General features: G+C 50.8%; 1 protein-coding gene across 1 annotated transcript; it reads right to left on the bottom strand.

Moving 5' to 3' along the window:
- Nucleotides 1-9082: 9082 nt before the first annotated feature.
- On the bottom strand, nt 9083-11794 carry LOC105731744 (PRAME family member 12). Its single transcript, XM_012473616.2, is given in 9 exon segments — nt 9083-9213; nt 9216-9643; nt 10549-10603; nt 10606-10788; nt 10791-10920; nt 10923-11005; nt 11008-11069; nt 11071-11118; nt 11508-11794. Coding segments are annotated over 9 exon segments (1407 nt in total).
- Nucleotides 11795-13055: the final 1261 nt, after the last annotated feature.

The raw sequence follows: 13055 nt of genomic DNA, 5'->3' as shown, positions 1-13055 counted from the left end.
CTCTAGCTCCCCCACCCCCTGACAGGCCCCAGCGTGTGATGTTCCCCTCCCTGTGTCCGTGTGTTCTCATTGTTCAGCACCCACTGATGAGTGAGAACATGCGACGTTTGCTTTTCTGTTTCTGTGTCAGTCTGCTGAGAATGATGGTTTCCATTTTCATCCATGTCCCTGTAAAGGACATGAACTCATCCTTTTTATGGCTGCATACTATTCCATGGTGTGTATGTGCCACATTTTCTTTATCTAGTCTATCTTTGATGGGCATTTGGTTTGGTTCCAAGTCTTTGCTATTGTAAGCAGTGCTGCAGCAAACATACGTGTGCATGTGTCTTTATAATAGAATGTTTTATAATCCTTTGGGTATGTACCCAATCATGGGATTGCTGGGTCAAATGGTATTTCTGTTTCTAGATCCTTGAGGCGTCGCCACACTGTCTTCCACAATGTGCCTGAATATTAGATCTTTCTCTCGGTTTAGAAAGTTTTCTGTTATTATTTCTTTGAAGAGGGCTTCTACTCTGTGCTCCTTCTCAACCCCCTATTTAAGGCCAATGAATCTTTGATTTTCTCTTTTGAAGCCCTCTTCTAGATCTCTTAAGCATTCTGTGTTCCTTCTCATTATTCTTTTCTTTATTCTCCTCTGACTGTATTTTGAAATAGCTTGTTTTAAATGCTCACTAATTCTGCTTAATCAATTCTACTGACACTTACTAAGGCATTTTCCAGCTCCAGGATTTGTTTGCTGTTTTCTATTATGTCAGTATCCTTGTTAAATTTTTCTGATATAATTTTGAATTGTTTCCGTTTTCTTGAAGTTCATTGAGCTTTCTCAAAGTAGTTATTCTGAATTTCCTGAGAAGTTACATATCTCCATCGCTCCAGGGTTGGTCACTGGTGGCTTATCTGGTCTATTGGTGAGGTCATATTGACTTCAATGTTCTTGATACTGTTGATATTTGTCAATATCTGGGCATTGAAGGATAAGGTATTTATTCCAGCCTTTGCAGTCAGGTCTTGTTTGTACCTGTCCTTCAGAGGGCCTTCCAGGAATTCAAAGTGGGCTGACGAGTTCCCTAAGCCAGTGGTCACTACAGCCATTTTTGTACTACAGGGCACCCTAGGCCCAGGTACACTGCAATCCTTACAGATTCCCAGGTCCCCAGCCCTCTTGGACTTGGGGAAGATCAGGGATTGTTCTCTGGGTTCCCAGGTAAAGCCTCTAGCTTACTCTCCTCTATTTCCCCCAAGCAAAAGGAATCTCTCTGTAGGCTGCACTGCCTGGAGTGTGGGAGGGCTGATGCAAGCATTCCCATAGCGGCTGCAGCTGCTGCTGTCGTACTGGCTGTGACCTCAAGCCCGGCGTCTTCCAGACCTGTGCAACATCAGGGTTTGCCCAAGGAGTGTTGTGGTCACTGCAGCCTGCCTGCCCCTGACATTTATTTGAAGCCCAATTAATTTCCAGTGATAAAGCTGACCAGAACTTTGGTGGGTTCTTCCTCCTGGGGCAGCTGATGCCCTTGTGGCCCAGGGTGAGTCTAAATGCTGCTTCTGTGGACATCAGCCTGGAATCAAGCACTGTTGGGTTCTGTTCAGGGTTGTGTTTCACTATGGCAAGACTGATACTGAGTTTGAATATAAAGTCCCACGCTTTCCTCCTTGTCTCCAAAAGAACTTTTCCCAGTGTGATCTGCAGCCCTCATGTACTAAAACCACCTGTGGTGCTTATATTATAAAAAGGCAGACTCTAGGGCCCACACCACCTAAATCTCCTGGGGTTGGAGACCAGTGTGTAGCTCCTGTAATCTCCACAGCTGTTTCTAAGGTACACCAACTTCAAGAACCATTCTTGCATATTTTCGGACTAGGGATTCACACAAAATGACAGAGGAAAAACCTTAATCTTTTAAAGTTAGAGTTCAAGCATTAGACTATGCACTGAAACACAGTTTATCTTTCCCATTTTCTCTTTCTAATTCTGTATACTGTCAAGGCATTGGTGCAGAAATAGGAAACAAAGCAGTGAAAGAAAAACTATTTATTTCTTTATATATGTTTTGCTTTAATAATCACCAAAAAGACTTCCATTTTCTCCCACCCTGTCCACCAGTTATATTGGCCTTCAACACATGGTGATAGCAACATATATCAATCTTTATCATGCATTTATACACACAGACATACTGTCTCAGCACTGTGAAGACACAGACTGGGCTTTACTATCTCTGGGGGCCTCTCCCATGCCACTTAAAAATGAGCACAGGTTTGCTCTGTGCAAGAATTTCAGCAGAATTGGTCTGACTATCAGTCCCCAGTTTCCCCAGGGTGAGATAGGATGACAAAATGGGACGGCGTATTTGAAGTGAGGTCAGTCCAATTTGGATGTCACAGAAGAAAAGAAATAGGACGTGCTAGCTTAAGCCTGAGATGGTATCTGGGAAGTCACCATGTTCATGATGTGAAATCAAAGAACACAGATGCTACAGTGCAGACCAAAGCCCAGCCTGACGACCCAATAGGATCAGGTGTGGATCTGTGAGTAGCGCTCACTGAGTCCCCACCAGTGCTGTCCATCAGGGCACCGCTGCTCAGTATTGTGCTTTTAGAACCTGCCAGAGGAGCTCCAGCATTGGGACCACATGCTTCATTCATCAGAATCAGGGTCCTATATCCACTGAGTTTTCCATCTCAGGGCAGCTGATGAGGCAAGAAGTGTGCTGTTGCTAGTTGCCACGCTGCCGGGGCTGTTGAGAAGCAGTCTCAAAACCGTCTATGCAAACTACACATCCTTTGCTTCATGCTGGGCCAAGTGGGCCTTGGCTAAGGGTATTCCATAGCTGTCAGAAAGGCTTTCTGCCTTTCTTCCCGCTCCACCGGGACACACCTCTGACTCCCTCTTCTGGACCCTCCAGTGGACTTGGAGGAACGAGGCCCAGATGCTCCTCAGCAGATAGGTGGCCGCACAAAACGGGGACAGGCCCACACTTCCTGCTGTTTTAAGGACCTCTGGTGGCTGTACTTCTTGCATGGTTCCTGGAAGACGAGGGTCACAAGGCGCGGCAGAGCCCTTAGGGATTTCACCTGCAGACAAAAATAAAGTAAACCAGTGTATGTTGCCAGGCCCTGCTGATGGCTACCTGAAGCTGGAGTGAAGTGACGTGGTGACTAAAGCCAGGAGTGTGGTGAGAGCCAGGTAAGAGGATGAGCTAAGAGCATGCGCTGCAGTCTGGAGGAACAACAGGTGCCCCAGGTTAGGGGGAGCCTCCCCACCTCCCCATGTGCCGAGATCCCTGCTCCAGTTCACTGCACGCTGGGTGGCTGGATACTACCATTCCCTCTTCAGGGGCCAGGTGACTCTCCAAATCACTTTGTCTCCGTAGAAAAATGTTCTCTGCCATCTTCCCCCAGAAAGAAGTGCTTAGCATGAAACATGCACATACAGAAACAGCCTGTTGTAGGAAGAAGAGGACATTTGGCAGGGAAGTCCCCTGTTAAGTTGGTGTCCAGTTGACATAACGAGGACGTGAAGGTGCCAAGTCTATATGGACCTCAGAGCTCAACTAAGTCCAGTTCCACCTTTGACAGATGAGGGTGCAGCAGACTCACAGAGACTAAGGGGCAAACCAAAGCCACACACCAGTTAGTGACAAGCCGGGTATTAGAACTGAGGCCTCGGGTCCTTTCCAATGATCTATGGGAGGTCAAGGGGACGGCTTCCACACTGGAAAAAGCCAGTGGATACTAGAGATTTGGGGGTTAGTTTTTCCGGGACAGGATTAAGGATTTACAGAGGCAATCCTGTAAGTGTTGCTCTAAAGAGGTTCAGGAAAGAAAGGAATGATCAGAGAAAAACAAAAGGGAATTATTGAAAAAAAAAAGCAAGTTAAATCACGGCCCTAGTCATTTTCACACTATGGAGATCGACATGCTCTCAGGTTACGATTCAGAAACATTTCTAGGAATATGCTCAATTGCTTATGGCAAAACTTTGAAGTTTTTATTTTATTTTATATAGCAAGCATCAACAAGTGAATGAAGTGAGAGTGAATGAATTGGTAAATGTATGAATTGGGGAGGGGGTTGAAGAACTTTGACATCAGGGCTTTGACTTGGCAGGGCCTGACCCCAAATACAGAGAAAGGGAAGGGTCATTTTCTCATCCCCCACCCCAGGAAAAGCTGAGGAGCTGCCCTGCCCAGCAGTGGAGTGCCCTGGATTGGAGGAGCCTGGGGAGGGGGAGCTTTGGCTCTGGATTAGAGAGTCTTGGACGTCCCCCCATCCTGAGGGGACATGGAGAATGGGCAGCTGAGCCCAGGTCTGGGGGAACAGGGTGGCTGCGCTGCTACCCTGCTCAGAAGTTGCTCTGATGCTCAGGGGGTGCCCTTGGAAGTGATTGCTTCTGGGAAGGAGGGTTCTGCCTTCCCTGCCCCCACCTTGCCTGGGACAGCACTTGAATAGGAATCAATTTGCATCATTCCTGCTGTCACCAGCCCCAAAGACTAAGTAGCTTAAGTAGCTTATTTCTCCCTCTGCAGACCTACTCTCAAAGCATTCCCAGCCTTCTCCTCCTCCAGCTGGTTCTCCAGTCCTGGAATAATGAGGGGCCCAGAACACCCCTGGCTCAGGTTGGGGGGAGAGACTGACTCCCTGAATGTTGCCCTCTCACTGCCTGCCCCACCCTCATCCCATTCTGCAGGACCCTCTGGTCCTGGGCTGTCTCTGGCTTCTGGCTGTGGCATGGATTGGAACCTGCTGAAAGCAGATGGAGGCTGCTGCCTCAGGACCCGGGGAATCTATGACCCTTTGACCTCAACTAGCTCCTCAGCCCTAAATTACCCCATCCTCTCTCCTGTGTCACACTCCTGTGTCCTGGCCCTCTAGGGACTCCAAATGACAGAACTGGGAGGTATCTGAAAGCTGGAGTCCAGCCCCCCATTTGACAGAAGGGCATACTGAGGCCCGGGAGAAGGAAAGACTTGGCCAAGTTCAAATAGGAGACAGAGCCCCATTATCATGGAAGAACTGGTGCGTGGGGAGGGGCATGCCCATGGGACTTTGGTAACACTCCACCATTGAGCAGGGTGGGGGTGTGAGGGCAGGGGTCTGGGATTTTTGAGTCCAGGTAGCTTCACTGGGTATTTCTTGGCCTCTGGGGCTGGGAGCAACAGTTCTTAGTTCCTGCGGCCCTGAGCCTCCCAAGCATTTTATGAGAAAGGCAGCAGAGTTGGGGGAGGGCAGTGTTTGAGGGTTCCTTCTCCATCCCCCGTCCTCTGCCCCAGCAGCTGAGCAGCAACCCTCAACTCCTGTCTCAGTAGGCAGCTGCATCATTGTGGAGGGAGTGGTGAGGCTGAGGCCAGTGTCAGACTCCCCCCACCCCAGAGCAAGGGCCTCTGTGCTGGCCCCAGGGGCTGAGGGGTACTGAGCCCACCTCCTGGACAGACACCTGCTCCTCACTATCCATGCCTGAGCTGTCACTCAGCAGGGGAGCCAAGAAGCCTTCCTTGGAGCCACTGACCTGATGCGGACCTGGGTCAGTCCAGTTCCACCCTCCTCCCTTCCCTGGAACCCACAGTCCAGCCAGTGCTGTAACTAAGCTGTGACCAGAAGGGCAGATGCTGTGTGTGTGTGTGTGTGTGTGTACACTCACGTGCATGCATGCACACACACCCAAGTGGGGGTTGGGAGGCCCCGCTCTCCGTCCGACGCCCCGTCCTCTAGCTCCCCCGCCGCGGCCCCGGGACCCTTCAGGAAGACCGTGACGCGGCGAGAGGCTACGGGCGAGTACAGGGCGACGGTGCGCAGGGAGCGCGGGGGCCGCTCTGGGGGCTGCCCTGCTCCGGGCCCCGACGGGCGGGCGCCAGAGGAAGAGCCGTCGCCGGTTGTGCCTTCCGCGCCGGGGCCTCGGGGTCGCGGGTCGTGCGCTGCAGCGTGGGCGCCCCCCGAGCTCTGCACCGGCGTGGATGTGCGGGCTCCCTGCAGCGCCACGTCGAGCTGCCGGTCCCACCTGCCCGGGAGGCCACGAGCTGCGCCCGCGGGGAGCTGTGGAAGTCCTCGGCGGCGGCCAGCTGCCCGCAGCCCAGGAAGGACGAGGCCGCGCCCGCCGAGAGGGGGAAGGAGGAGAAGGCGGCGGGAAAGCAGTCCCTGCCGCGCCCCTGCCCTTGGTGGCCACCAGGTTGGGGTACGGGTGCCAGCAGGAGGTACACCGCGTGCACCAGGCCCGCCACGGGCGCACTGCTCTCGGCCGCCGCCGCTCCCTAAATAGGAAACTGGCCCGGGCGTCGGAGCGGAGACGGGGCGGGGCCTCCAAGCCCCTCCCCTCCTCCAAGCCCCTCCTCCCTCCACGCCCCTCCCCCCTCCACGCCCCTCCTCCCTCCACGCCCCTCCTCCCTCCACGCCCCTCCTCCCTCCACGCCCCTCCTCCTTCCACGCCCCTCCACTCCTCCAAGCCCCTCCCCTCCTCCACGCCCCTCCACGCCCCTCCCCCTCCACGCCCCTCCACGCCCCTCCCCTCCTCCACGCTCCTCCACGCCCCTCCACTCCCCTCCCCTCCTCCACGCCTCTCCACTCCTCCACGCCTCTCCCCCCTCCACGCCCTTCCAGCCGCGTCCTCACTGAGGAGGGGGCCCTCTGCGTTCTTCTCCCTACAGAAACTCTCCACACCCGGATGTTGGCACAATGACCCTTAGATGATCTGGAAAGAGAGCTTTCATTGCCTGAAAGGGCTGATTGATTTGTAGGGGAACCAAGGCGCCCCGAGGTGAGGAGGATTTCAAGGAGAGAAACACATCCCCGCCCTCAGCTGAGTTGGCTCCTCCAGGTGCCCTGATTGTTCCAGGCGTCTCCGCCGCGGGAAGCCGAGGCCAGGCCGGGTGCCTCTGGCTGGTGAGCGAAAGTGCCAAGGTTTGGGAACTGTTCTGGGTCTATTACCCATTAACTCAGATGACAGTTGATCTCAGAGCTGCTCTCAGAGGCTACCCACTGAGCCCCTTCTGCGAGTGCACGGAGAGCCCCCCAGGGCATCTTCATCTAGGTTGTTTTCTACCCTGGAGGCCTCCCTTTCCCAGCTCCAGTGGTGACCAGGAGGTACCGTTTTGCTCTGCTCCAGAGTGGTTCTGGAAAATTTCCCAACCAAATCATTCCTCCAGAAGATAAATTGATTTCGGGTGTGTTTGCGCAAATGCAGAAGGCCCATCGAAAAGAACATGGCTCATCCAGAAAGATGTTTATTCATTACTAATGAGTAGATACCAGGTCCAGTAATCAAACATTAATGTAACTTTTCTCTGATCCTGGTTTGACAAATACTGTATTTCCTTATTTAACTGACCTATTTTGGAATTTTTCTGAATACAAGTCAAAGTTCAGCGTTGTCAGGAATTTTAAGTCGAGCAAGCACACATTTTTGTTTTTACAACAATTGCATTAAACTCAGTCATGCTTTACAAACATAGCTTATTTTTACTCATGGATAGTGCACCAAAATTCTACATTTCCGAGACCCTGTTTTCTGATAGTTTCTGTATTTGCAACAGTCGTAAAAACTGGTGATGGTAAAAAGTAAAAAGCACATTTAACTAGTTGAGGCTGCATGTTAGCCATCCCAGGTGCAAATTATATTACAGCATTGATTTGTCATTTGTGACAACGCTTGGTTAATACACCAACGAACCTTAAAATGAAAAGATGCGAATTGTTACATGTATGACAGTGTGAACCAGTTGTTATCCTTTTTGTTAACCAGGTGCACTACCACAGGCCATACATACGAAGCAATATTTCAGCAAGATAGAGGCTCCTGTGTATCTCCGCGTTTAGAGAGAAGTCTGAGCGGTTTCCATCATTACATGGTCTGCTTTCACTGTGCCATAGGAAGTGTCTGCCATTCCTCTTTTTAGTTTTTTTTTTTTTTTTTTTTTTTTGAGACGGAGTTTCGCTCGTTACCCAGGCTGGAGTGCAATGGCGCGATCTCGGCTCACCGCAACCTCCGCCTCCTGGGTTCAGGCAATTCTCCTGCCTCAGCCTCCTTCTTTTTAGTTTTTTATAAGAAATATCTGTATCTTCTTCATCTAGAGGATATGCTTGTGCAACATTTCACTTGCATAGATTTGATAGATTAAAACAAACATCCCTGCTTCTACAGACTGGAAAAGAACAGAGAGCAAGGAAAACGTACGTGCTTCCGAGGAACTGCGGCAGGAAGGCCAGCTTTGGAATGGCTGTGCAGAGCCGCACATTCTACCTGTTTCCAAACACACAAGCCTCTTGCAGTTGGGTGGAAGATGGAAAAGAGTAGCTAAGCCGTAGGCTGAAGCGTAGCCTGCCAAAGGCATACAAATTGCTACCACATACGCAGCTGCAGGGATACGTGCCAGCAGTTCAGGCCCTAACATAGTGCCGGTCATTATGAAAAGGACCACCAGAGTCACTAGCAGAGACCACAGGGAAACCCAGTAATAGCAAATTACAGTGAGATGGTTGAAGAGGAATTCAGGCAAGAGAATCCTAAGCTCGTGGAAGAAAACACCCATCTAGTATGATCTCCAACACAAAATGGAGACCTTTAAAAAAAAATAATCCAAATGATCAAATTTGATCCAAGTGATCAAATTCCATTTTGATGCCTTGATTTCCGGGAGCTGAACCTCATTAGTCACAAACAAATCAGTACCTCCTTTCTGCCATCAGTAACTGGAGCTTTTTAGATTTAAATTGTTAAGCTACGTTAAGCAATCATGGAGGACACCAGACAGTTTCCACTCAGTTTCCTTTGATTTCTGACTGTTTCTGTACAAGCATCTGTGCAGGGGAAACTCTCTCATGTGCGTCTCCTACTGATTCTCACCCTAGCAATTCAGTTTCCCATTTCTGATTCTCTGGGACACGGGTCTCTAAAGATCCCATCAACTCCAAGTCAACTTTTCCCCAGCCCCACCCCTGCTGCATCCCTTTCCCTTTCCCGTTCACACTGAGCAGGCATCTGGAATGATGGGTCTGTGCTCCCTTTACCATGCACTCATGGCCTGGATTTCGGTTCCCAGAGCACCAGAAGAAAGCTTGAAATCTATCCACCCTGATGGGCAGGCATTCAACAGAGGCAGTAACGGGACTCCAGGACATAGGAGGCCCTGACACCACAGCGAGGGCAGGGGACGGTACTGAACACAGTGATCTTGGGCTGCCTTAAGTCCCTCAGTATCTTCCCCAGCTCAGCCCCAGTTGAGCAAATCTCCCCCAGCAGAGAGCACCTTGGGTGTCATAACTCTCCAGAGGGGTAGGATGCAGCTCCAGGCTTAGCTTTCTCAGCCCGATGATGTGGCGTCGTAGGTTCTCCAGGGCAGCCATGGAGATGAGGTTCCCACAGAAGCTGAAGATACCAAGCAGGGAGCAGCGGCTCAGGGCAGGCAGGATGATGCTGAGTTGGGAGTTCATGATCCCACGGTCCTCTAAATCCAGGGTCTGCAGCGTGGCTGCAACTTGGTCTAGCAGAACTGCAAGGGGCTCAGAGCTGAAATGGGTCAGTGTGATGCCCCTCAGGTCCAGCTCTTTTAGCTGACAGATGCTCGGGCACCAAGAGAGATGCTTCAAGTTCGAATCTGACAGCAGGAAGCCGGTCATTACAACCGTCTCCAAGGGGACCTGAAGTCACCTGGGAGAGAATGAGGAGGAGTTAGAGGAGGGTGTTGGGGATGACCTCAGGGTGGAAGACGATCCTGTTTCTAACCCAAGGTTGCTCTGTTCATTTGAGCATAGTCCCCATCCAGGTTTTGTTTGGATGGAGATGCTGCTCATTCAGGGCAGTCCCAATTGACGCTCAATCCCTTCACCATCACTTGGGTGACTGGGTCAAGTCCATGAAGTCCAAGTCTCCCTTTCCTCATCTGTCAGGAAGAAAACCACATCTCTGGGCCACAGGAGCACAGTGGAGACACAGGCATAAAGGACAAACCAGGCGGGATCCTGCAATCTCAACTGGGGTGGGCAGGCTGCAGGGGTCCCTGAAATGCCTGTATCATCAGCAAACCATCGATCGCTTTTACGATTCTTCACTCCTGCTCCTTCACCCTTTCTTTCAACATCATGCATTACCTGTGTATTAATTACCTGACCTGGAGCTCAAAACATTTTGATGACAGGGAGGTAGAGACAGGATCACGCGTGTTCACTAAGCTGATGAGGACAGAGCTGGTATTTGAAATGTGCAGGTTTGATGGGCATTCTCTTTTCTGTGCCCTCTTCACTTCCCTATTTCCCATCATCTTACCTTAGGCACATGACCTCAGGAAGAATTCACAATTGCATCCTCACGAGATCTTAACTTTCCAGTAGCTCACTTTCCAGAATGGCACCCTCTCTACAGCATTTACCCGAGGGGATTCCTCTGCCTGTGTTCGGATGGTTGTGTGATACACATTTCCGGACAGAGCCTCCAACAGGACAATGCATGGACATTCTAGTGTCTTCTTTACTGTTACCTCCCCATAGGCTGGATCAAGGTAGATGCCCCCTGGTGTTCACTGTGACCTGCAGAGAAAGCTCACCATCCTTCCTCACCTGAGCAGCTGGTCCAGGTGGCCTTCGAGGAAGCAGACAGAGTGCACATAAAGCTCTGGAAGTAGTCCAGCTTGAGGAACCGAGAGGTGAACTGGGTGACGCACTGCTCCTTCTTGTCTGGGGGAAGGCAGGCAGAGACATAGATGTTAAAGAGAACAAGTTTACAGAGATGGCTCATCTGGCCCAGGTAAGGGGCAAACCTTACAAGAATGGAGAGCTCCCAGGGGCGGCACACTTCACCTCCTGGATAGAGTCTAGCCCCACCCTGTTCAGGACCTCTATGACACTGTGAGTGGACATTCCAAAAAGCTGCAGCTCCTTGCAGTGCACGTGTAGTAAGCCTTGTCTCTGCTTGCCCCACTCTGCAATGCCTCAAAGAGGTGGATGAGGCATTCATCCAGCGTCCCGTTCTTGAAGCAGAGGTCTAGGAGCACCGTCAAGGGCTGCTGCCTGCCCGGCCTGGACAGTTCTCTGCTGTTTGTCTCTTCCTCAGGGCCTCTGGGGAGGCTGCAGGGGCTCCAGAAGTTCTCATTTACATTACATAAGCCCAGAACGTGTAGTTTCCACCATCTGTGGGTAAAAGAGAAGAAACGCTCCAATTTTAGACAGGGATTTGAGTTTTATCCACATCCTGGACATCAGCGACTCCCCTCCTTGCTGCTCCTCCCACTCTCTCTGTTTTCTCCATCTCTTTTTCTCCTGTTGGAAGCTGCCTGGTCCCCACTGCCAGTGTCTTTAATTGCCACCGGGAGGGCCAGGCTCCTGATCCTTCAGTAGAACCTACATGGTGAGCAGTCCTTTCCCAGAGGAGCTGGGCAATGGCCAGGCCCTTTCTGAGCTTCCTCCCCACACCATTCAGAAGCCTCTGGACTACCCTTGGGCCTCCCACTCCTTCTGACCCTACTAACCCTACCCTGGATGCCTGGGCCCTCCCCTCCTGGCCAGCTGGGTCACCTCACCTGGGGCAAACCTTCTGGGCAAGCAGTGCACCAAGGCCCTCCAGCACAGCTCGCAGGGTCTCCAAATGAGGCGACTTCATCAGGGACCCTAGAGGGAGGTGGGCGAAAGGCCAGGCCTGCACCATCCTTTTCGGGGTCTCGTAGCATCTCCTGGTGAAGGCCTCCATGAACAGTGGTGGAAAGAGCTCCCTGGGCAGCTCCTCCAGGGTGGGGATGGCCAAGACCTGGTCCCTCAGCAGACTCTGCTCAGCCAGCTCCAGGAGTCTCGGTGGGGACTGGAGGCTCATCCTGATGAATATGCGAGGAAAAATTCTAGAGAAAAAGCATCATTCTTATGGCAGATCACATCACTTCATCATCATCTCCTAGTGCCGACGTCACTGCTCGGGCGGAGGTGGATAAGTAACTAGTTCACCCCAGTTCCACTCTGCACTTTCTGGACACAAATCCGTAATTCTGCCCCTGCTGGCACCATGAAGAATATCTTCCAAACAATGAGGAGGGGCAAGGTGACACTAGCCCATTCATTTCTGACGATTGCTGCACTGCATCTCCGTAGTCCTGGGAAGCGTTGCTGGGGATCCGGAAAGCTAAGCTTCACCTTTTTGAGAAAATATTTCTTGTCACTTACCACCCTAATACAATGGGAATGAGGATGTCATGTGGCCCCACACAGCCTACATTCTCAGTTCCCACAACTGACACGCCTGTGGAAGCTAAAGGGACTCCTTGAAATCAGTGCTATCATTTTTTATTTTGAAAAATTTTATAAAGAAGTCGTAAAAGCTCTGTGGCAGTATTCTAGAGCCTTTGGAAGTTAGGGATAGAAACACTGACTCTGAGATGGAGGTTCCAGTGTTGATCTCTTACACAGACTCACAAATATGGAGTCTAGGGGAAGAAAAAGAGATCCCATGATCAGAGCAAGACTCCACTCCTGAGAAGGGTCGATGGAATATCTTTAAGGCTTTAGGAAAAATGAAAGCCTAACATGTAAAATCACAGTGCCACCACGTGTATGAACTATAATTTCAGGGCACAAAAATCAATGATTTCAAATGTCACGAAATAAACATTCAACCAGTTGTAAGCTTTTAATAGGTTTTCATTTAAAAAAACTGTTTTTTTAAGAACTTTGAAATGACCAAAACCAAGCACAAATCAAATTATGGGGGATGAAGACAAAACTACATTTAGAGGAACAATCAAAGCCTCAATGTGTCCATCTGAAAAGCAGACAACGAAATGCTCTCTGCCACCTTAAGCTGCATGTCACCATCCCTGACAGGCTGGCTGCTGATCAGATGGAGGTGGTGACTTACCAGATCTGAACTCAGTTTGCAGGGTGCTGCCACCTCTCAGGGAGCCAAGCAGGAGCTCCAGGCGCGAGGGCTTTGGGTCTCTTCTGTGCACCTTTGGGAGCTTTTACTGATCTTTCTAACCACACCCTCCCCTTCTCAACAACCAGCTTTCAATGAGAAATGATGTCTGATTAGATTCTGAGGTTCCACCCAGTTAATCCTGATTGAGTTCGAGACTTTCTTCTGA

This window comes from Aotus nancymaae, unplaced genomic scaffold, assembly GCF_030222135.1.
Source record: "Aotus nancymaae isolate 86718 unplaced genomic scaffold, 86718_ANA_hifiasm-v0.15.2.pri h1tg000053l, whole genome shotgun sequence".
Classification (NCBI taxonomy): domain Eukaryota; kingdom Metazoa; phylum Chordata; class Mammalia; order Primates; family Aotidae; genus Aotus; species Aotus nancymaae.
The sequence above is the reverse complement of the archived record's forward strand: the minus strand, read 5'-3'. Positions and strand labels throughout refer to the sequence as shown.